The sequence below is a fragment of the Macrobrachium nipponense genome, chromosome 31 (genome assembly GCF_015104395.2).
Source record: "Macrobrachium nipponense isolate FS-2020 chromosome 31, ASM1510439v2, whole genome shotgun sequence".
NCBI classification, from domain to species: Eukaryota; Metazoa; Arthropoda; class Malacostraca; order Decapoda; family Palaemonidae; genus Macrobrachium; species Macrobrachium nipponense.
The window spans coordinates 2,330,468-2,354,996 of record NC_061093.1 but is presented as its reverse complement, the minus strand read 5'-3'; the positions used below and the strand labels follow the sequence as shown (position 1 = coordinate 2,354,996).

Genomic DNA, 24,529 nt, shown 5'->3' with positions numbered 1-24,529 from the left:
TGGTCGTGTGCCACATTCACAGGTAATTTTGTGCAGTGTTTCAACTTTCTTTTTTTTTTTATTAATTTTAGAATCCTATGCATCTTTCTTTTATAATGTTGTATTTTATAATATCAGTTTTCACAGTTTCATTTTTGTCTGCATTTCATTTTAGTGTGTATGTATTCAGTGACATGGCCCTTTTCTTCCAGGCTCTTATAATGGTTACCTATTATGCTGCTCAGCTTGGAATTTCTCTCAGTGTTGTGGACAGCAAAGCAAGCTACTTAGACTCACTGAGAGAGAACAAGTTTTCAGTACCAGTTTGTCAAAGTGCAAACAGTGACAATGAGGAGGATCTTCTGGTTGAGCAAGCAGTTATTTCACAAAAACCAAACGCTTCCATCTGGGAATCTAGTCGAAAACTGGTTTATCGACAGGGAGTCATATCTAATAAACCACAATAAATGCCATTTTCAAGTCGTTCTTCCAAAGTATTTGATACTCTGTAATTTTAGAATGTTATTGTAGATACTGTAAGTAGGTTATTATTAAAATTGTCATTTTATCTACCATCATTTGTATTATTAGCCATGAAAATTAATATTTATTCAAAAATGTGCTCTTACATGTAATGTGTAGATGCAAGTATTATATTAGGAGCTTTCACCCTTTTTGTAAAGTGCTTCTTCAGCTTGGCATTTTTAAGTGAGAGAGACACTTAGCAAAAACTGATTTTACATACACATATGGTAAACCAGATTTTATACATATGTATATATAACACATATGAGTATATATAGTAAACCCTCAAATCTCCAGACTAATCAAGGGTGGCCTCTGGCTGATTATTTAAGGATCCAGTCTTATACATAGTTTTATAATAGGCTTGCCTATGTCTTTAAAAGATCCTGATCTATGTACATATACGATGTTTTATAATTGGCTAGCCTTTGATGTAGTAAGATAACACTATTTTGCCTTGGTAATCTTCAATGAAGTTATTTGTAATATGAAATTAGATTCAAGTAATAATACACTTTTATTTAATATAACCCAGAAATTAGTTTGAGATTGAAAGTCTATATAAAAAATCACTATTTTTTTGTATCTACCAGTGAACTGTATTTATAAAATCAATGTAAAAGTAATATAGTATATTTTCATTCATAAATAGCAGAAGAGTTTGCTTTGTGAGAGACAAAGATTGAAATGGTTCAGGTTTCTCTTATGAAGGGGTATTTTTCACGAGTTGTTTGCTAGTCACACTGTATCAGTCTTTCCAGGACTGGGACCTGTGATGTTTTGTTATAATGTCACAACTTTTATTACCTAAAAATGTTTGTATATTGTCCAAGTATTTATATTTATATAGGTACATTTTATCATTAATGTTTAATAAAATACTTTAATTAAGATTACAGTACTTGTAACAAATTATATTTTTTGTTAGAAGTTTTGCTTCTTAAATTAAATCTCTTTATCTCAGCCTTTTTTTATTTATAAATTTAAAGACTTGTATGTTCAGACCTTCAGATCTTATGAAGTCAAGATCTTTGGGAATAGTACACTTGTTCCTTGAAATGCGCACTAGGGAGCCAGCACTCCCTCAGAAATTAAAAATTCTTATACTGTATAATTCTAGATCCCCCAAACCTTAAGTCTTGACACTAATTTTAAAAATTCCACCCATCTTAAACATTTGTAAGGATATGCTAATATGTATCTACTTCCATTTGAGCCTCTCACACAATGACTCAGCAGCACTGAAAGGTGATGGTGCAACTATGCAACTTGCACGCTGATGCAACTCATGTTGTACAGTTAAAACACTTACAAACATACGTACTTACTTGTACACACAACACAAATGTTTATAACTACAATGTTATTACCATTATTCTGTAAGTGGAGGTGGATCATCAAGGTCTCTTGTCAGTATATTTCCTACGAGGAGGAGATAATGTGAAGGGTCATGCAGTAGAAGAGGTGGAATGAGAGGCCAGGAAATTTGGTTTGATTTTTATTTGACTTTTTGCCTTAAAAAAACTGATTTATGGAATGTTTCTTCTATTTACCCCACTTTCAAGGCACATAAAAATAAGTCCATGAGAGAGGTGAAGCAATGCAATCCCTCTGCTGTGTTGTTAACTATTTACTTTCTTTCTGGCAATACTGATACTTTTTCATCAAGCACAGTACTTTATATCTTACTTGTTACTGATATGATGTGTTGTACCCTATCATATGTTAAAAACTATGACTTTGTGATGCATATGAGTTTCCACAGGTCTTGGTGCATTTCATGTGTTGTAAATAAAAGCCAAAATTTTACGTGCTAATTGATCATCTTTATAGAATTGTTTTATTTCACATTTCTCTCTTATCAGTACTGATATATCATGTTAGGCCTACGTATCTTAATGCTACATTTTACAGAAAAGTTTTTATCACTGATGTGCAACTCTTGGAGTGGTCTGATGTTTATTTGTTAGTGATAAACACGTGTTAACATAGGAAAAATCTATTTTTGGCAGTTGCTGAAGTCTCTGCTTACAAAGTGCTTGTTAGCACAGTGATAGAATATTAGCCCTTAATGGACGGATAGCTTCTCAGGAGTAGTATAACAGGTTTGGGGTGGTGGATGGATTGATGTTGTAGAGAAGCAATATTAAGGCCATCAATTTGGAAAGAATTGGGCGTTAGAGAGGTGCCAATACTTCTATAGCCCATAAATTCCCTAATGGCAACTTTTACACTGGCTAAAATCATGTCTTTCTCACAAGACGTCTTTTTGTAAATCTGCTCATAAATATACCAAGGGGTTTGCTGTTGGTCTTTGTTGTTCTTGTCTTTTACGATAGTATGTCAGTTGTAAATGTAATTTTGCAAAGAAATATCAGAAAAAACATGTACAAATAAAAAAGTTACTGAATCTTCGTTCGCGGTAAATTTACTTAAATGTTTTTCAGCAAATATGCTAAGAATTTGTTACTGATTTTATGTCTTATTGGTGTTGATATTGTGGGAGCTACAATTATGATTTTACAAAATAAAAGTAAAATAATTTATTAGAAAAAGCATATATAAGTTCGTAAAATTTACAATTTGTCTTGTAAAAGAGGCCACATAAGGAGTTGTAAATAGCCATTTTCAACTTCCTGTAGAAGATAGGACAAATTTTTAAGAATTTTTTTTTTCTTTCACCTTTCATTTGCATATCTTCTTTCCATTGATTTATTTATTTATTTTTTTTTTGGCTGACTTTAAAGTTTTATACATTCAACTTACCTGTCAGATATATACATAGCTATTACTCTGTTGTCCCCGACAGAAATTAGAATTTCGCGGCACACGCGGCAGGTAGGTCAGGTGATCTACCCCCCTGCCGCTGGGTGGCGGGAATAGGAACCATACCCGTTTTCTAATTCATATTTTTTCTGTCGCTTGGAATGTAAACAACGTTTGCAGTTCCTCCTGATGGATTTTCGTGTTTCATCGCCATTGATCGTCTGGGCTAACTTTTACAGGGAAGTAATGGATCTTTGGTTCGGCATACGCTTTTGTTAACTTTTAGTAATTTTTTGTTGATAAAATTAACTTCAAAAATTTTGAAGATTAGTGACGTGTAACTACCGAAGTTTTCGGTAGACACTCATGCACTTTTCACGAAGTGAATTTACTTATACTTTCATGAAAGGGAATTACTTATATTTATTCATTAATACAAATAAGTGTTAGAGTTTGATTGAGGAAATGTATATCTTTCTTCCTAGTTGGGGAAGTCAGAAAAGTAACTATCCTTTAGAAGCTTTATTAGCTCTTGTGTTAACGAGCAATTATAGTAGTAACAGTACTAGTAGTTGTTGCATCCTCATCACCTTCTTACTCCGCAGAATCTACAATATCATATTTGCAAATTGTAGACTTTGGATATAGTTCAAATGCGAACTCTTAGAACGTAAGAAGTGAATCTAGTGTTCCCCCATTACAATGGAGGGTGCGTCTGATCGGCTCTGTCTCGCTCTCAGGTCTAGACCTCTTCCAAGCTCACAAGCCCAGAGGAGAAGGAATGTCGAAAACCATAAGGAGGTTTCAGAGAATCCTCACCGGTCAGGCGTCCCCTCGGCAGGTTCTGTCGAGCATCCCAGACTGCCAGGGATAGCCATTGGAAAGGCATCCTAAAACAGTGTTTCTCCCTTTTTATGCCTACTGTTCCACGATGGATAGGAGAACTTCGAATGAATGAAATTGACGAAGATCCTCGTCTAATGCCTTCTGGTAGAATTATTCAAAATGGGAATGACATTAATCGATCCACCTTTCGTAATCAGGCGACGATTTAGCGCCTTCTAATATTACAGATCATTTGATAACATTTGTGATAAAGTCATTGTTCGAACATTTTTTCGCAACTAGACGAGAGCGCTATCCCATGGGGGTATGAAATTGTTATTTCAACATAAAATTCCCCATCGGTGCAATTTTAGATATAGATCTATGTGATGAGAACGATTTAGATTATTTGTCAATCGAATGAATTATATGGATCTCGTTGAGTGTTAAAGCACCTATTTAGTTTCTAGACTTGTCGAAGTCTCGTTCGCTTAATTATGCTTATATAAAATCTTCCTGAAGTTCGATAATAATTTTATAAGTTCCTTTATTTAATGGAGTAACTGGCAACTCTGGAAAGGGAAGGCCAGACGGCTTTCGAAGACTGCTTTCGCTTTGAGATTTGAGACCAACGCAGTACCATCTTGTTCTCAGTCGTGAGCGGTCGTTTACAGCTCTCTCTCCTGCGGAATGGGATAACTAACCGTATCTCTTCCCTACAATCGTGGTCTTAGCCTCGGATTGAGGGAATACTGAAGCTATCATAAATAAAATATTGTCTGCCTTTTGTTAGGAAGCTTTCAATAAGAAAGATATTACAACCTTTCAATGCTATTTACCGTAGGTAACACGATTAAAGGATTCTAATGCAGCAGAACTTTATATTATTTAATGCGCTCATACTTACGAAAGCATGGCTTATTAGAGTACATACTTAGTGAGAAGAGAGATGTAATAGAGATTCACTTTAAGACTACGGTATGGTTAAGTCTTTCGAGAAAGGACACAACCGTATTTAGAATAGGATATTGCACAGAAGTTGTATGAGTCAGATGGGAAACATTCTTTTAGTGGGAAATGGTTTCCCTAAATGGATTATACTACGTATATAAAAGTTTTTCATAATAAGAACGGAATTAACATATGAAAGGATGTCGGGTACCATATAGACACAGATGTTCTGACACATAACATAAAGATAATTAGTAGGAGGCGCCAGCCTGGCGCAAGTTGCGCCAGAAGCGCCAGCCTGGTGCAATAAGCCAAGAGCACCATCCAAAATATTTCTCGTTTGAGTGAGTTATTAAATAAAAGCAATGCAAGAATTTGCGAGTCCGTGAGTACCTCGATCGACGATAATAACTGTTAAAGTATGTCTAACTTTTATTGCAAAGAGTTGTGAGAACCTGCGAGAAGTCTTCTTCGTAGATCTCTTAGCAAGGTAGAAGACGAACAGTCTTCCTGTAGACTGCTTCCTTTTCCTCGAACCATGCCATAAGGAATCATAAGCGCCAGCCAGACGCCTGGCTCCAACCAGAAAATAATTAGTTAATGGATATACCTTAGAGCAAATTATGCTTTCCTACATAGAGCTGGGAAGTTACTCAGTCCCTCGCACTGGAGTAGTCCTTCTCGTTCAGGAAAAAAGGGGGGGGGATACGGAAGAATTAACCGAGGAAAGAATAATTCCCCTTCCGATATACTCGAATTAGAGGAAAATTGAGAAGAAACATCCAACTATGGAAGTACTGTAGAATTATAGGATTCTTACAGCACCTCTTCTTATTTTGATAACGAGATTTCCTGACCATGGTTGCAAGTAATGGGCCATAAAGGCTCCAGCCAGGCTTTAACCAGGCGATAGGCGCCAGCCAGAAGCGTGACGCCTCCCAGGAGCGAGGTGCCAGGCAAGCGCGAGGACGCTGCGAGGCGCGAGACGCCAGCCAGAAGCGTGACGCCTCCCAGGAGCGAGGCGCCAACCAGGCGCAAGACATCAGGATCTCCAATTTCTCAGTATTTGAAGATAGACTTTCCAAGAGTTTCCTCTTTAAGAACTGACACAAGATCAGTTTTTTTCTGACAGGGACACAAGTTGTCGCACAGGCGGCCGTGGCCCTTGTCAGGATTAACTGAAATTGCGGAAGTCTCTAACAAGAACAGACTTCTCATGTCAGGTAATATAGTGGTCGCGTGAGCGACTTCTTTCCTGGCAAGAGGAGTTGTTTTGGGAGCTTTCTTTGCCAGATCAACCCTCTACTGACAATTATTCTAGATACCGCACAGGCGAACGTAGTACGTGTCAGGATAAGTGGGTTCTTCTGCTTTATAGACCTTTACATGGTGAAGAGAACCGATATCTTTAGAGGTCTCTCGTTTTCCTCAACCTTATGAGACAAGTGATAGAAAATATATTGGACTCATAAGTTAATCTGGGTGCAGGTTTTAGAAAGACCTTGGCAACCCCTTTTTTATTGCACGTTTCGGCTAGTCCCTTGAACCATGCAGCTCCTCTTTCTCCCCTTTCTTGGTTATTAACAGGATGTTATATTATCCTACTCCTATGTAAACATATAACAAGGGAGACCTTGTAATATTTTGGTACTGGAAAAGACTCATAGGAGCTCTCAGTATTGGGTGAGAGGTTCTTTCAAGTATTTAAACCGTACATTACGTCCTGATGTCCTAGGATAGGAATCTTGAATGATTCTCCTCGATCCTGGATCATTTATTAGGAGAATAGGATAATAATAATTAGTTGTTTTGCAGAGTAACGATGATAGAATTTTCCATTCTCTCGTTGCCCAGGCACGAGGACGGGAAGAAAGAATATAAGAGAGAGGTAGCAATATACGCCATCTTTATTTTATAGAAAGGGGAATAAAATTTAGTCTTTTTCCCCTAAAATATAAACTCTTTACAGAATGTAAGACAAAGGGCGTCAAAGAAAGAGAGGATAATACGTTATGCCTCCTTTTAGACTTAGAGAGGTTGGATTCACAGAGGTCACGTTCTTCTCACAGCAGGTTTTGGAAGTCTTTTCCAAGACAGTCTGAATATTCTTTCAGCATCTATTTTAAATGGACCTTAACAACCTCTCCACTCTGAGTCTGTCTGAGTGCAGACTGACCAGAAGTGGACATGAAGGAGAGGATGTTTCAAGGTAAATGATAGTAGTCATGGATAAGATATATAATTACTGCAGATCGTGCTAGAGGGAATGAGGAAACTGTCCTCTTTCGATACCTCTGTGAACCACATAGCGGTTTTTTCTTCCCTTTCAGAGGGAAGAATCACCTTTGTATATATCTGCTATCAAAGAATGCAGTAAAAGGCTATACTCTGTCTCTATAAAGGGAATTGGAAATAGCAGAGCATTAAGATCTTCGGGATCTTATACATACCTCTATACGACAAGACTAGGAGATCTTATAATTACAATGGGATCCTATTTGGGTCTCAGATTCCGTGTTCTGACAAGATGGAACTGCTCCTCATCAATGTTTCTCTTGGTACTAAACGACCAAAAGGACGAGTGAAATTTTGGGCTTGGTATCTGGAATCAAATTCTAGAAAGACTCGGCAATGGGTTCCTGCCAGCATGGTATGTTTGGCAAAAGAACTAAAACCTTTTATTCCTGGATCAACGCTTTCAGATAAAGGATTCGTTGTCCAGGCAATGTATTTACGTTGTCATCTACAAAAGAAGATAAGGTTTAAACGTTTGCTGACAGAGTCTTTGGAATACGATGAGGGCTCAAAACTACTTCCCAGAAGGTTCGAAGAGATATATTTAAAGAGCTAGAAATCAGGAATCCTCCCAATTTCAGCTCAGAGTCTCCTTAGACTTCCAGGCTCTTTCCCTGCCTTCGTGCAAGGATAGGGAAGATTTTGCAACGTGAGAAACTCATCAACATGTAGAAGAAGTTGGCTCGTTAGCAATAACCCGGAAGTATCAAGTATGATCCTCTTCGGAGGAAGACTGGTCTCTCGGACTATTAGATTTCCTATCGTCTACTGGATGTAGCTGACTAAAATTACCTCCCCTTGTTGCAGATGCCATAAGCTCAAAGTGAAAGAATTTCTTTCCACCCTTCCATTCTCCTGATAAACGATTGTGGATGTTCAGACTTTCGGACAATGTAGCGCCAATCAGGCGCCAAATGCCAAACAGGCGTAAAGACGCCAGAGCAAGACAGTCCAAATAAACACTGTCATTGTCTGATTAGGAGAAGGAGTAGCCTCCAATCTGGCGCAGATGCGCTAGAGGCGAATAATCAGGCAAATAAAGTGTCCGAGGTGGACATCGCCAGTTTTCATCGAGACTCTTAACAAGCTCGAATCTCCAGCAAGTGGGGAGAAGTCAGCCAGGCGCAGGCAAGCGAAGCGCCAGCCAGGAGGCGACGAGTGAAGTGGCGCCAGCCAGGCGCGAGTGAGGCGCCAGCCAGGCGCGAGACGCCAGGGCGGCGCGAGACGCCAGCCAGGCGCGAGGCGCCAGCCAGGGGCGAGGCGCCAGGCAGGCGCGAGGCGCCAGGCAGGCGCGAAGTGCCAGCCAGGCGCAAGCCAGGCTCTGGGCTTCATCCAGAAGAGATCTATTTCAAAGAAAGCCCTGGTCTTCTTTGGAACTGTGGAATCTCTAAAGCACTTCTTGAGTAACTTGATGATTCCTTCAAACAGCTAAGAATTAAAAGTGCTTGAAGTGCGAGCTTTTAACAATTCTTGTTCTTTCCATAAGAATATGTCGTGAGAGACATATTAGCTGTAATAACGGGAGATGCAACTCTGTGTTGACTTCTCTTTGCACGAAGGAGATCAAGTGGGCCTATGAGAGATCCTTTTCTCTTTGTTATACGTGTCCACGGATGCGTTGCTGGGATAGGGAGCCGAACTGATCCTTACAGTGAATTAAAAAATTTTTTTATTTTAACATAAGTGTATTATTTTCTGGGTTTGTGAAAGGGTTTTTGGGATAGCTCTTTTCAAATTAAGCACAAACCCCTCGTGTTAGGATCAGGTGATCGGGATCGGTGTTGTGCTCCTTAAATTATGCCAATAGGCATTGGTGTATTGCCATGTAAGTGGATAAGACCCCATTGACAAATGACCACTAGATTCTGTCAAGTAAGTGGATAAGACCCCATTGACAGATCTACAAGAACTCTTAGCCATAGGTCACATCCTCGCTGAGGCTCTTGAGACGAAGCAGACTACTAGCAATAGCTAGGAAGTCGACCCTTCGTCTAAACACAAAGGAACCAAGGTTTTATTTATTTATTACCTACGACGTATGTTGTTTACCAATGGTGTGAATCAGCTATGTATATATCTGACAGGTAAGTTGAATGTATAAAAATGATATTGTTATGATACAATAAAGTTTTATACATACTTACCTGGCAGATATCTACAATTAAATGGCCCACCCAGCCTCCCCTCAGGAGACAGCTGAAAGAAAAAATATGAATTAGAAAACGGGTATGGTTCCTATTCCCGCCACCCAGCGGCGGGGGGGTAGATCACCTGACCTACCTGCCGCGTGTGCCGCGAAATTCGAATTTCTGTCGGGGACGACGGAGTAATAGCTATGTATATATCTGCCAAGTAAGTATGTATAAAACTTTATTGTGTCATAACAATATCATTTTACCAGGCTTGGGGAACTGCATATTGATTTTTTGACCCATCCAATATGGGTTAAGTGGTTTTGTTTGTGCTAGGGTGTAGGAAAATAGGACCATGTGGGATGTTCACCGTGACATCTAGGTAAACTTTAATTGCTAGAACCGTACATAATATTTTGCGTGAAATGCAGCGTTCCTTTATCAGAAAGGGGATTTTCCTTTTAAAATGATCCTCATTCTTGACCAGGAAACAGAAAATCACAACTAAGTTATGAGTGGTGATATGTTGCCTTTGTCTAAAGAAGACCAGTATGCTAATCCAAGTGCCTTTTGGAGCATATGAGTTGTTGTATTGGGCCCAAGAATTTAGGGAATGCCAGGAGTCTAAGATGCTTACTTGGTGACCAGGTAGTAGGAAACCTTGCAGGAGGTGGGTTTGGAGTGTAAAAGATTGGAGAATGGAATTACAATCTCTATATTAGAATCAATTTCAAAACCATAAGGCAAGGAATCTGCCAATGTTGCCTTGTATGCCAAATATTGAAATAGCAAGGCACCTGACCTCGAGAGTTAATACATATAATGTAAAGCTGTTTCAACAGATTTCAACTGAGCTCTCAGTATGGAGGTAATCTAACCACATTGTTCATACAGACTGGTATGTTGGATGGATGAAGTCCATACCATTTGCTCTAGGCATTTAGCAAAATGTTAGGCAGTCAAATAATCTTCGCAGTAGACTAGATTTCAATAACCCACATGTGAAGGTCATGGTTCAGAAAGTAGGATGTGTAAATGACTCCCCCCCTTTCTGTCTGGGATAGAACAATGGAAATGGCATCTATCTATTCTCTCATGTGTTGTTGAAGAAATAAGGAACCAATGACTGTTCAGCTTATGCAGGGCTACTAGACAAGCTGTTCCGTTGAAAGCTAGTTGATTGCTCAAAGCTTTTGAAATCCAGTCTTGTAGGGTTTTGTCCCTTCTAGATTCACCTTATGTTCTAACACTTAGCCAGTCCTAACTTATCCGCTTTTAAACCCACAATATCCCCAAATTTGCCCAAAACCTCGCTTACAGCCTCTATATGCTCCTTGTAGTCTACATTAGCTAAATAATGATCCCTAAAGATGTTGAATTTTCCAGCATCCATAACCACACAAGAAATGCGGAGTCAATACTGAATATAAAAACTTTAGGATCCTTACAAAAGTGTCTTCTCCGCAGCAGCTAGCAGTCTTCGAATCGCTCTTTATAAGAGCGATTGTTCCGAAACTGAACAACCAAACTGCCTACACCCCTCTGTACCTGGCGTAAACAACAGAGATGCCTTCGTTTTTTGTTTTTGTTTTTTAGTCACTCTTCTTTCTTCCTCTACTGGAAATGGTACTTGAATTTTGTTGGGGTTCTTTTAATTTGCTTTATATATTGTAATTGTGTGTTTTTTAGATGAGTAATTATTTTGATTTTATTTTATTATTGTAATTTTCAACTTGAAAATGGGGCTGATCCCTGAAACGTTGCTTTGAAGAAACGCCAATATGAAACAGATGTTTCCATTTAAACCCTTAACACTAAGTATCCCGTCTGAGGCTTACCCTTCGGTATATATATATATATATATATATATATATATATATAGTATATATATATATATATATAGGTATATATATATCCTATATACATACATTATATATATATACATATATATATATTATTATATATATAGATATATATATATATATATATATGATCTATATATATATATATAGATAGATATGTATGTATATAGATATGTGTGTATATATATATATATATATATATATATATATATATATATATATATATATATATATATATATATATATATATATATATATATATATTACATTTTATATATATATATATATCTATATATATATATATGTATATATATATATATATATATATATATATATATATATATATATATATATGTATATGTATATATATATATATATATATATATATGTATGTATGTATGTATGTATAACTGAATCACGAAAGTTAGGAACGTGATAAATCCATAAATAAAGATATATGCCACGAAGGAAAAATAAACGAATGAGTAACTGCGAGACCTTTCGACGTTTCCACGTCCTTTACTGAGCAGAACTGACATACATGGGACAAAAAACAAAACAAGAAGATTCGTATAACTGACAGATAGGAATTATTAAGAGATTAGTACCTAGAATCCGACACACCTGGAAGAGAGCAACCTTCCCAAACAAGCATAAACAATGGGTGCGATTAACAGTTTAATATAAACATCTTAGATACAAGGACAAGACAATTAAAGAATTTTAGGTGACAACTGTTCAGAACTTTGGTAAACAAAACCAAACCATGTTCAAACAATTACATATTTCTCAATACCGGTTAGACATACATTACAACGAAGATAACTCAAGGCAACTAATTTTTATTTAAGTCTGTAATTATATCTTTGAGGTCATTCTTAAACATGTTACAAATACAAGGGTCTAAATGAAAAAGGCCACGACTAACATTGAAATTACAATGAAAAGTAAGTTGTATTAAAGCAGATTCTAAAAGATTTCGTGATAAGACATTTCTTGACCTTGCAATTACTGAACTACCAACCCAATTTATTCGGTGGTTGTTTTCACTTAAATGAATAAATATTGCATTAGATATTTGCCCTGTTTTTACAGAATATTTATGCTGGCTTAGCCTTACTTCTAGGCCTTTGCTAGACTGTCCGAGATAAAATGAGGGACAATCCATACATGGAATTTTATATATTATGTTGTTGCTTTCTCTGGGGCTATTTTTTATTAACATTCCTTTTAGTGTGTTATTATATGAGAAAACAAGGTTGACATTAAAAGCTTTTAACAATGATTTAATGGTTTCAAATCCGTTAAAAAAGGCAAACTGAGAATGTTCTTAAAATTTTTTTTCTTTCTGCGTGTTACTTACACTATAAAACTTTTTGTGGGCTTTATTATAACAAATATCTAATATATGTGAAGGATAGCATAAATCTTTCCCTATTTTTCTTGTGTAATCAATTTCTTTATCCAAATATTGGGGACTGACAATGCGTAATGCTCGTAAAAACATAGAGGAAAAAAATTGATATTTTTATGTTAAGATGGTGGCCTGAGAAGAAATGAACATAAGTTAAGTTGTTGGTCGGTTTCCTATAAATACTGAATTTACATTGAAATGGTTCTCTGTGTATCAAAACATCTAAGAAAGGGAGACAATTGTCTTTTTCTAATTCTAGAGTAAACTTAATCGATGGTACCTGGTTATTTAATTTAGAGAGTAAATCATTTACATCAATACCGACAGGCAGGACAGCTAAAATATCATCAACATAACTATACCATTTTACAGGAATATGAATGATATTAGGTAAGTAGCGTTTTTCAAAAAATTCCATGTACAAGTTTGAGAGTAGTGGTGATAAAGGATTCCCCATTGCCATGCCATTTCAATGTAAATTCAGTATTTATAGGAAAACCGACCAACAACTTAAGTTCATTTCTTCTCAGGCCACCAACTTAACCTAAAAATATTAATTTTTTCCTCTATGTTTTTACGAGCATTACGCATTGTCAATCCCCAAGATTCATGGTTTCTGACAATCTGTGGTCGGTTGTGGAAGAGCTTCAGTTGTGTTCCCAGAGGTTCATAAGTTGATCTGGTCTCCTCTCCCTCTCAGGCTCCCAACATTTTACCAAATTAGCCTAAATATTTTCAGTGAGGTTCATGTCTGTATCCTCACTTGGCCAGTCAAGCAATTGCAGATCCTCTCGACCTTGAAACCATTCCTGGACTATTCTGGCCGTATGGATGCGGCAGCGGTCGTGAATGAAAATAACAGGAGCAGGTGGGGAGGAATAATTCCGATGTTGAAGTGAAAGAAGTTTGAAATCCTGAAGAATTTCAATGTATTTTTCACCAGTGAGCCTCCACTCAATCCTGGTGATATCATCCATATAATGTAAGAAGATACAGCCCCACACGTTTACTGTGACATGCCCATTCCTGGTCACCTCGTAAATGTTTCTTCTGTAGCATCTGAAGGGAAAAAAATCTAATTTTTAACAATTTACGCTTTGCTTTTCGTAATAGGGAAAATAATGCTATATCGTTTGGGGAAATAAAATGCTAAGTAACAACCCTTGCAATAAGTAAAGAATGTTTATTCATCTGCAAGGATTAATTCTTATAATAGCATTAACTTTGATCTGCAACAGTCCGTTATGATATGATATTCTTTAATTCAGTAAACAGGCTGTACTCTATATTATAAGTTTGCCTACGTGATTATTCATAACATTAATAATGCTTTTGCTTAATGCCTGAAAGCTGGCCATAGTAGAACTAATGGGGGTTTTTCAATGAAGAATTTTTATTTTCACACTTCTCGTGGCAATATAATTCAATTAGCAGAAAATACATGGTTATTGACAAAATTATTATCTTTTGATTACAATATTACCCTTGCTTATAATTATTATAGTCTGACTGTTATTAATGATTATAGAAACTCACCTTATATTACTCGGTCTTCAGTTTTGTATTCTGCCGTGACTTCTGCTAGTAAAAGACCTTCCGTCACTGCATACGACTCGAGACCAAAATTCCATATCCTCCCCCACAAACTGTTGAACAAAGGCAAGCCTATCAGCACGATGCCGTTCGGCGAGAAATTCCTTCTTGGCAGGAATTCTATGAGGTATTCCTGCCTCATGTAGACGTCTTCGCACCGTCATAGCCGAAACATTTAATGCCAGACGTTCACAAACAGCAATAGTATTGGTAAAAGGATCTTCTGCTGCTCGTCGAATGTCGTCGTTATCCTAACGGGTGGTCCATTCGTGGTGGGGGTCTTCGAACTGAAATACGTAATTAACATGCAGATACCTAGATAATCAAGATTAATTATAGCCTGTTTACTTATGGGAACGCTATTTGGTATTCTGGTAAGTAAAGAGAAAGAATCACTATTAGAGTTCAACAGGACCAAGGCAACTATAATTTAGGTTTCATAATTTCACGGGTTTATAAGGTTTATAGTTTAAAAAATTAATAAATAAATGAAATAAATAAATGCTATCCAAAGTCGGTCAATTTCCCAGTCTAAGCGTGACTCCTTTTCCATTTATTTACTGTTGTAGGGGAGACGTCGAGACGCTGTGCAATAGCACGTATTGAAAGCCCACTTTCTCGTAGAACGACGATCTGCGCCCGGAGAACTATATGTTGCTGTTCATTTGGAGACTATAACGAATACTACTAACAGAGGACAGATAACCTATCAAAATTTATACAACACCTCAGTCTAGCCATGATTGGATGACAAACTCCTTAGCGTGTAATAGGGGTGCTGTAGCAGTGATATCGTTATCACTGAACAAGTTGATATATGAAATCACACGATTACTGGGACTGATTGATTGATTGGCTGTTACTGGCATTGCAACATCTCAGGTCATTACTGTCATTGATAACGTTTAAAATTCTGTATGTCTTCATAATGAAAAATTGTTAATTGTCCGTTTGAAACACTGTTTACTAAAGGTGGTGCTGTTCCTCTCTTAACGTGAATTCCACTAAGCAGCTTTCGATCTGTTTTAGTGTATAAGAGGTTGTAATAAGTATTAATCCTCATAGATGAATAAACATTATCTTAATGCAGGGGTTGTTAATTAGCATTACATTTCCCCAAACGATATATCATTATTTTCCCTGTTACGGAAAGCAACGCGTAAATTGTAAAAAATTCAGATTGTTTTCCTTCAGATACCACCGCGGAAACATTTACGAAGTGGCCAGGAGTGGCTTGTAACCGTAAACGTGTGGGCCTGGAATTCCTTACATGGTATATGTGATATCACCAAGACTGAAGGGTTTCGCCAGTGAAAAATACGTTAAAATTCTTCAGGATTTCTTCCTCCCTTTCCACCTAGTCCTGTCATTTTCATTCATGACGGCTGCCCCACCCATACGGCCGGAATAGTCCAGGAATGGACTATTCCGGCCGTATGAATTTTAACATGAACCCCATAGATCCCGAGAAAGATAAAGTCGATTTATTAAAGATTGAATAATTCACAGGTGCCCCGAGAGAAGCCGAAGTGCAGTGGAAAAATCACTGAATTTCTAATCAGTTTTCTCCCATGTATACATAATTTTTTTTTTTGTTCCCATTATTTTTATGCTCATCCATTTCGTATGAAGTATCTACTGTCGCATATCTTATGTAATATAAACAGGTTAGGGGTAATTACGTTTGCTTTATGTCTATTACAATTAGAATCATAATTACCTGACCTGTTATCGAATTACAATTACAACTTCCATTACAAGATGGGGAACAATATCAAATACAACAATCATTAGTGTAATTTCACAATTTTAGTATTTCAAAATTGTAATCACAGCTACAAATACATATATCAAATTTATTACTCAATTACATTTCGCACACCTAATTCCTTTAAAAGCATGCAGATAGTTGCAAAGACTTTATACTTGAGTTTGGTGTCCTTTTACAGTCAATTTCTGCAACAATTGTAAGTTGTAACTTATAATACCTTTAGTATAAATACAAAACAAACATCTAAAATATTTAATACCTGCAGAAATTATCGTTAACATCCTATGATTTGCCTAAGTAAATTGTTAGTATGTTTATTGTGTTGAAAATTATGCTAATTATAAGAAAATACTACTGAAATACAAAACTCAAAAATTGGAAAATATTTTCACAAAACTTTTTGCACAAAAAAAAGGAAATAAATGGAATAAATTTTTTTTTTTAGAATCGGTAGCTGGCTTGTTAAGATTCCCCCTTAATAATATAATAAGTAAATTGGGTAGCGACTCAAAACATCTCTCTATTGCATTTGGTTAAGATGAGTTCTCGAAAAGTAAGAGGGCTGCTCTAGGATAACAATTTCAAATAAAGTACTTTATTATTTGAACTTTTCAGTTACAGTTACAATTACAATTACCATTAAGCATAAATAAAAAAAGCAATTACAGTTAACTTCAAAACGTGTAATTAAAAACATTTAAGATAAAGGACAATTACTCCAAACCTGCATAAAAGGTAATGTTTATTTGTAATTGGTAAAGCTCTCTTACTGTGGGTTTCACAGACAGTGCATTCATGTTTTTGGTCAATAACACTGTAATGAAGACTGGTATCAGTACGAGATTTTGCTCTAATTTTTCGGTATAATCAAGGCTTTAACTCCAATGAATGTCCGGTAAAAATGCTCAATTTTTATTTGTAACACATAGAGCAACTATAACCAGTTACCTATTCAAACCAAGCTGTAGGCAATTGGCGGCTCTCTCTTTGCTAAAAAAAAAAAAATAAAAATAAAAATAAAAAGTTGAAAAGTTGCGTGACAAACGGATTTCTGCTACCATGCCGACAGTTATGTTCCTAAGCGGCCATCTCTTCTTCACCTTCGTAATGCAAGCATAAGGCTTGATGCCCTGAGTCCAAATGAAGATTGCGAAGGAGGTAACCAAACACAAGTATAACAGTAGCTTTACCATCAATCACAGTGTCTATCGTTCTACTACTCCACCATACATGCAAATATCTCTCACTCTAATCATTATAATCATTTACTCCTAACCCAAGTCAATAGTCACTAAAGAAAAAAAAATTTGACCTTAAGATAAAAATAGTAATAGCTACTACTAGGTACTACTGCTTCTGCTGATGCTGATGCTAAGAATAATAGTAATAAAAATGCTATATTACTGGTTATTATTATTAATAATTAATTAATATTGTTCCCTTGTTTTCAACGTAGACCAAAAGTAATATATCCATGCCTAAGGTAAGTTAGTGCGGTACGGAATTTGCACTTTTTTTCCGTACCTGAACTGTACCGTACCGTACTTGGTAAAATTGTCGTTGCGTAATTCTATGCCGTACCGTAATGCCAGCCTTGCTGGCAGGTAACAACCGGGTGATTCGTTAGATATAAACAACATTGTAAATTATTATTATTAGATTAGATAGCTAGATAGATAAAAAAAAAATCGTACAAAATATGCTTAAACTGAAGTAACATTCACACAGAGAGAGAGAGAGAGAGAGAGAGAGAGAGAGAGAGAGAGAGAGAGAGAGAGAGAGAGAGGGGAGCGGCGGGGGGGGGGGGTGGGGGGGGGGGAAGAGTGGTAAGGAGAGGAGAAGGTGGTGGAAGTGTGGGGGGTGGAGGGAGAGGGTAGGCGAAGCTTTTTTTTTATACTGTTGTGTTCATACTATCCATTTCTGGCTAATCGAGCCTTTTGCCTCTTGGTACAAGACAAGTATCTATTCTTTATAATTTGTGATTCATGATTCTCTTATAAATTACGGTACTGGGTGTAGTACACTATAGCAAAATCTCGTACTTTTACGAATCTTAGTCATAGAGAAATAGGTTAGAGAATTCGCGAACACTTTTACCGAGTTCATTTTACGAAGCAGTGCTCAACGAGTATTCAGTTCTCAATGTAATTATTAACTGGAACAATAATTACGTGAGCATATTATATTTATTTAACAGTAGTATCTTTATTTCATACCATGGTGATTATGATCCCTATTGGCTAATCCTACAAAAAAAGAATGGCCCATTGCCGGTGGCTGATGTAAAAAGACGGATTTTACTAATTTGGCCGATATTATATCGGAAATTGGTGATCTTTCAATTGATAGTAAAACATTCTATGAGTGAAAAAAGAGGCGTTAAGGTGAAACCTATAGTGAAACTGGTGCTCTTGATAGGCAGAGTCTAAGTTCCTATGCAGACTGGTCTCGAATTTAACATTTTTATGCAAGATTATAGAAACTGTTGCTTGTCGTTGTGAATGATTTGATGATGAAGATGGATGCAGGAAAGTGTGGTATATTAATATGACTCGATTGGAGGGCTGCATTTGACACAGTAGTTCATGACATATTGGTGGATGATGATTTGAAAACTGTTGGCATTGATGGAGAAGCGTTGGACTTTTTAAAAAAATTATATTGAGAATAGAACACGTATCGCGTTCAAATGGGAAAGTCCTTTTCAAGCACTAGGGTAGTACCTACTGTCAAGCGGTGTGCCCCAGGGAAGCAAAGACAATACACGAAAGATGGGAAACTGACTATTAATACCATTAAAAAAAACATCATCCAACCCGTCAGAATGCGCGCCATCTATTGATCATGCCCTCAAATAAAACTCGGCTGTGGCGTAGCGCGGCCTTTTTAAATGTTAAAATTTATTCATATGCTGCAATAAACTTCTCTTTATAAATTATTGAATACTAAATCGATTAATATTGCTTGTTAACATGATTATAGGGCTCTATCATAGCTTATAACTTATATATTAGGCATTTCTGAATCATTAAATAAAATCCTTCAGTTAATGTAACATTAATTGCTAAGTATCTTTATCTAAAATTGAGAGGGCAGTTAACATTAATTGCTAAGTATCTTTATCTAAAATTGAGAGGGCAGTTAGAATGAAACAAACTTATTCTCATAATATCTTATTATTTCACCAATATAGTATACAGTAATTATTTTCGTTTTTTTGGGCTTGAGTAATTATTAAACAAAATCACATGAAACACTTTCACTTAGAACAGGCACTAGTAATATTGTATATGCTAATCAAATTACAGCATAACACTTCAAGGTTTTTTTAATCTACTGACATTTTACTCCTTTAAAAGCAATATTAATGAAGTAAAAATGAAAATGTGCACTGAACTGTACCTGTGCCAGATTTTTCAAAAATGCTTTCAAATGTTGCAGTACTGCACTCAGAGTTGTATGTTATTGCTGGTGCTGCAGATGTATCATTTGGATTACCTGTGAAAGTGGGAAAGAGTTACTAGTATAACTAACATTTTCAGTGCATAATACTGTACTATAAAAATGTATCATAAAACAAATTACAGTATATAACATCATCTTTATATTATAGCAATAACATATTCATCCACACCTGCAAGATTTTGATCTGGACATGCATTTTTATTGAGTCTTGAGGAATCCGGAGTCACATAGTTCTTGCAGGAAAAGTGAAGACTGCATACTCTACAACAGTTGTTTACATGTTTTGTACTTTTATCAAGAAGACATTTAATATTGACAACTCTAATCCACTGTAGGCATCTGCAAATACATAGACGATATTATGAAGCAGGGTGGCAATTCATCATTTGTCATTTGAGGGAAGTTGAAATCCATGTCTAAGGGAAGTTACAATATACAGTATTTCTTAATAATGATATATCTGATATTTAGGTACTTATTCCTAAAATATTATATACTGTACATAAAACAATACATATGTGTCAGACAAAATCTAAGAACCTAGAGGAATGAATACAGTTTATTATATTTTATGATTATTTATTAAGCTCTTGATCAAGTCAGAACCTATTTATAACAATTTATTAAAATCTCATAGCCCAATTGTGGGAGTTCTCAAAAATGCATATATAATTGGCACCCTTTTATGAAGGTAATGTAACCAACACTTCTGCCTGGTATTTTCTAGTAAAATGCCATTTCTGCAAGAAGCATGCACATTCCTAAAAAAATTTGAAACAATTATTCTAATTGACTTGATTTTTTGCATAATGTACAGTACAAGCAAATATCATAGGTTTTCACAACTTGTTTTGCCAATTTATTACTACTGTATTACTGCGTACATTTGCTACCAAATGGTAAATTTACTTTGGAATACTATGTGGGGCGTTGGTACCAATTACAAGATTTCATTTTAAAAATTGAACAATTATGAGCATATAATGCAGAAACATAGATGAAACGGCTTTTAAGAATGGATCTTGTGGGAGCAGATATGCTGGTTTGCATGTAATTTTTTTTTTTATTTTGAATGCTTTTATCCATACATATAGGAAAATTCAATCATAGATTAAAAGGTTAGTGAACTTGAAATTAAAGTAAAATACTCTAACTTAACTAACCTACTTATGCTCTCCCATATGAATGCTCCCACAAGATCCAGACGATGGATTGTCTTTGTAAACAAACAGACGATGTAGGCAGGTGCAATGCTACCGCCATCTTCATTTCATGCCAGGTACTAAATTGTATGCGGCCGATGCGGCTGTGGCTTGAGCTTCCCATCTTGCGTGTATTGTCTTTGCAGGGAAGTGTTTTGGGCCCAGTTTTGTTTCGTATAACTGTCGTACTACATCTTGTATAATCTTGACGTTAGTTTAAAACTTTTTGCAGATGATTCAAGTTTTATTTTGAACATTTAATGATGTTGCTGGCACAGAAGGAAAACTGAATGCATGATGAATGATATGAAGTTGTGGAGGAAGGGAAATGAAATGTTAAAGTTGAATGAGAGTAAGACTGGGCGTCTGGTTGCGGAAAAAAAAGGCTGATCTTAGAAGACTGGGTAATATTCAAAGCCTTGTGGTTAATGGTAGTACTTCAGTGACTGTAAGCAAAACTGTTAAGGATTTGGGTGTGACAGTGGACGACAATCTTTTTTTTTTTTAATGAACAAATGAACAAAGTTAGGAAGACAGCGGGACCCTTCCATTTAGGGAACATTGCTTATAATTTATAAGGAAATACTTCGATAATTTATAAGTAAATACTTCAATGAGTCACTGAAAATGCTCATCCAGACCTATGTTATTGCCAGACTTGATTACTGCAATTCCTTTTATTATGACTCCCCCCCCCCCCAGTTATCACTGAGGAAAATGCAAAGGATTATTATAGAGCTGCTAGACTTATTAAGGAATATCTCTTAGAGAAAGAACAAGTGAGGCCGTTTTCTTAGGGAATTCAGTGGCTGCCCATGAAAGAGACGATTGAGTTTAGAGTGTGTTGTGCGTTAAGTATTGCGGTATGAAAAAGCCTGTAATATGTCACCGATTTTGCGTCACTTTCAAAACGGCTTCAGCTCAGTGTAACTCTTTGAGACATAACAATGAACATCGAAGATGGGAGGAACCGAGACGAACGTCGTTTCAGTCAGAAGGAAACTGAAGTCTTACTTGTTCAACGTCTGTTATGTTACTGTTTTTTAAACTCTATTGTGGTGTAGCGCTCTGGGGAACGCCCTGACACAGCGTCCATGTTGGGAGGAGTACTATGGCTTTAGGATGTCCTTCAGCAACAACATAACAGTAAAACAATTTAAGTTGATTGAGTAAACCTTTGTCCTGTCCGATAGTGGCACTACTTACACTTTTTACCTCGCCACTGCACTGTGAGTGACGACACAGGCCTAATAAGCCAGCGGAGATGTTATTTCTCACAGTGTGGATTCGCCTACATATGGAAATCCATTCCTCTGGAGGGTAAAATAACCGGAGTCACGTAGAGGACGAACCAAAGAAAGAGAGGACAGTGCAGTAGTTCTATGTAATTATAAATACCCAAAGGCTGGCTGGCTTAGATGTGGTCAAGAAGCAGCTTAGGCTAATTCGCCGAAGATTATCACAAATTCTATTTAATTGAGTGCAGGCTCTGAGTGGCCTGCGACCTGCGTTAAACTCGTGCAAATTCGATTAGTCTAATAATAATTATGGTTCTGAATTCACACAACTTTGCGTGAGTATGAATAACCCTAAAGGATTAATTCATTATTTTTTCTCACAGAACACAGTTATATAACAATTATTAATGCAATTAAAAGATTACAAACTATAAAAAATGATGTAGACATGAGGAGCGATCGTTAGACTATAAAATAAAATGGTATAAGCAGGCCACTGAGCTGAGTAGTAGACGAGTAAATATACATACCTACTGCAAACTAGTTTTTACAGTTCAAATTACATAATTTTTGTAATTCCACTCTGACAGTATCCAACAGAAACATGTTTCGTGCATGAAGTGTGGTAGAGAAATGTAGAAATTGGCCATAAAATGTATTAGTATAAGGGAAAAAGATTGCCTAGATCAGTAGTACTGCTGAGACAAACTTATTGACGTTAATAAGAGGTTAGTATATATACCGTATAGGGGAACTTACGGTCTTCCAATACAATATACCTTTGGTTATAAGTTTCAGATACAAACAGAAAACTGGCCGGAGAAAAGCATTAGCTAAATTGATTAACTTTGTAACTGTTTCTCTGGTAGACAAATTAGATATTGTTAAACATTTTGACTGTAAAATTCAATTTTTCAAGAGCAGATAGCAAAGAAATGCGATTTAATTGAACCTCCTTGAATTTAGTCTAGATCTGCGATCCAAGAAGCGTCTTAAGTTGAAGAGGAACACGACGTTGTGCATAATTGGCTTCGGGTGTCACATGATGAAATTTTAATTGACAGGGGAATTTAATATATGAAAATGTGGTAACAGGTGTGTAAATATTAAATGTGTTACCCTTTTTAATTAGTTCTAAGGCTACCACATTTTTCGGTATCCGTTGTACTTTGAACGGTCTACTATCATATAAGGAACTATACTTGGTTGCTTTTTAATTGTTCGATTTAGGCAAAATACGAAGTAAATCGAGTGAATATTCATAATTGTTTGTAAAATAATTTTTATTGGCGTTTTTTCGACATATATAATTTACTGGTTAACTTTTGCCATCATAATCGTATAAAGATCTGATGTTACGGCAACCGCCGTTGTTCTTCAAACTTCTCCAACCGCCATCATTGCTTTAGCAACTTTCTTTGAGGGAGTACCGCTGCTAGCTGATTTCAACTTTTGAACTGTTCGCTGATTTGAAGCTTTGAATCATGATCCCAGTGGGACCTTTGAAGTTCCGGGTGAGTACTCAATCAAATCATAACATTTGGTGTGTTTGGAATTAAGTATAAAAACCCCATTTTGAAGCGGTAGGAAGTATAAGTTTCGCTGGAGGGGAATCCTCTCAGAGCCCACCGACGCTCCCTTCCAAAATTTGTCTTTTCAGGAAAGGTTCCCCCCCTCTTTTGGAAGTGGCCTATTTTCTTCAGCCTAATCATACTGGTAGAATGTCTCTTAAGTATCTAATATAGATGATGTAGCCTATTGGCTCTATGCAGGTGGCCTGTGCTCGGTGCCCACACGAGGTCACGTGGCGCCCCAGTCGGGCTGGAGTCCACCTCGTAGGGGCTAGTGCCGTCAGTGCACCTCGTTGTAGGCATTACTTCATTGGTAATTTTAAGTAATGACTACCGTGCTTACTTATACCTCGGGAATTTATTTCGGTAGATCTAGGGTACTTATCCGCGGTGGCCTAGACTATGGCAGTTGGGGTTTTTCTATGGAATTTTACCCACACGATAGCTGCCATATTGGATTCCAAAACTGCCTTGAAAACATATTTTACGAAAAGCGTCGCATGCTTATTTTAGTTCGTATGGGGCTTTTTGGAATTGTATTCTTGTTTCACCAATTAGGCTAAATATCGAGTGAATAGGGGGAAACATCACAACAGGCCAACCCTCATCACGGTAGACGGGTCTTATTCACTCTATATATAATTGGTGAAACATGAATACAATTGCAACTCTAAGCATACCATTTAAAAGACTGAAGTTTCGTCAACATATTGTGATATATGAAAGCCCCATACGAACTAAAATAAGCATGTGACCTCTTTGTAAAATATGTTTTCAAGGCAGTTTTGAAATCCAATATGGCGGCTACGTTTTTCATGGACGGTTCTCATCAGTGACGGCCACCATCTTTCCCCAGCCTTCCCAGCACTCATTTGAACAATGTTAGCGTATGTATGTAACGTTTATTGATCTTACTCAAGATTGCAGTTGTAATCAGCCA

The 24,529-nt window shown here is 36.6% G+C and overlaps 1 protein-coding gene, 1 long non-coding RNA gene and 1 pseudogene across 2 annotated transcripts in view; 1 reads left to right on the top strand and 2 right to left on the bottom strand.

The window, feature by feature from the left end:
* The window catches only part of LOC135206545 (lysoplasmalogenase TMEM86A-like), a 31,717-nt gene extending 30,250 nt beyond the window's left edge, over positions 1 to 1,467 (top strand). The window contains exon 5 of the mRNA XM_064237896.1: positions 187 to 1,467. Within this exon, the coding sequence (XP_064093966.1) occupies positions 187 to 446 (260 nt within the window). The 3' untranslated portion in view covers positions 447 to 1,467. The remainder of the gene's footprint in view (positions 1 to 186) is intronic.
* A 17,872-nt stretch (positions 1,468 to 19,339) lies between these two features.
* LOC135206419 (uncharacterized) lies at positions 19,340 to 20,975 on the bottom strand. The gene is made up of 3 exons (XR_010312736.1): positions 20,742 to 20,975; positions 19,748 to 19,917; positions 19,340 to 19,611 (listed from the first exon to the last, which is right to left on the bottom strand). It is a non-coding gene; the product is annotated as an uncharacterized LOC135206419 (long non-coding RNA).
* Positions 20,976 to 22,860: 1,885 nt separating this feature from the next.
* LOC135206544 (lysoplasmalogenase TMEM86A-like) overlaps positions 22,861 to 24,529 on the bottom strand; it is a 153,668-nt pseudogene continuing 151,999 nt past the window's right edge.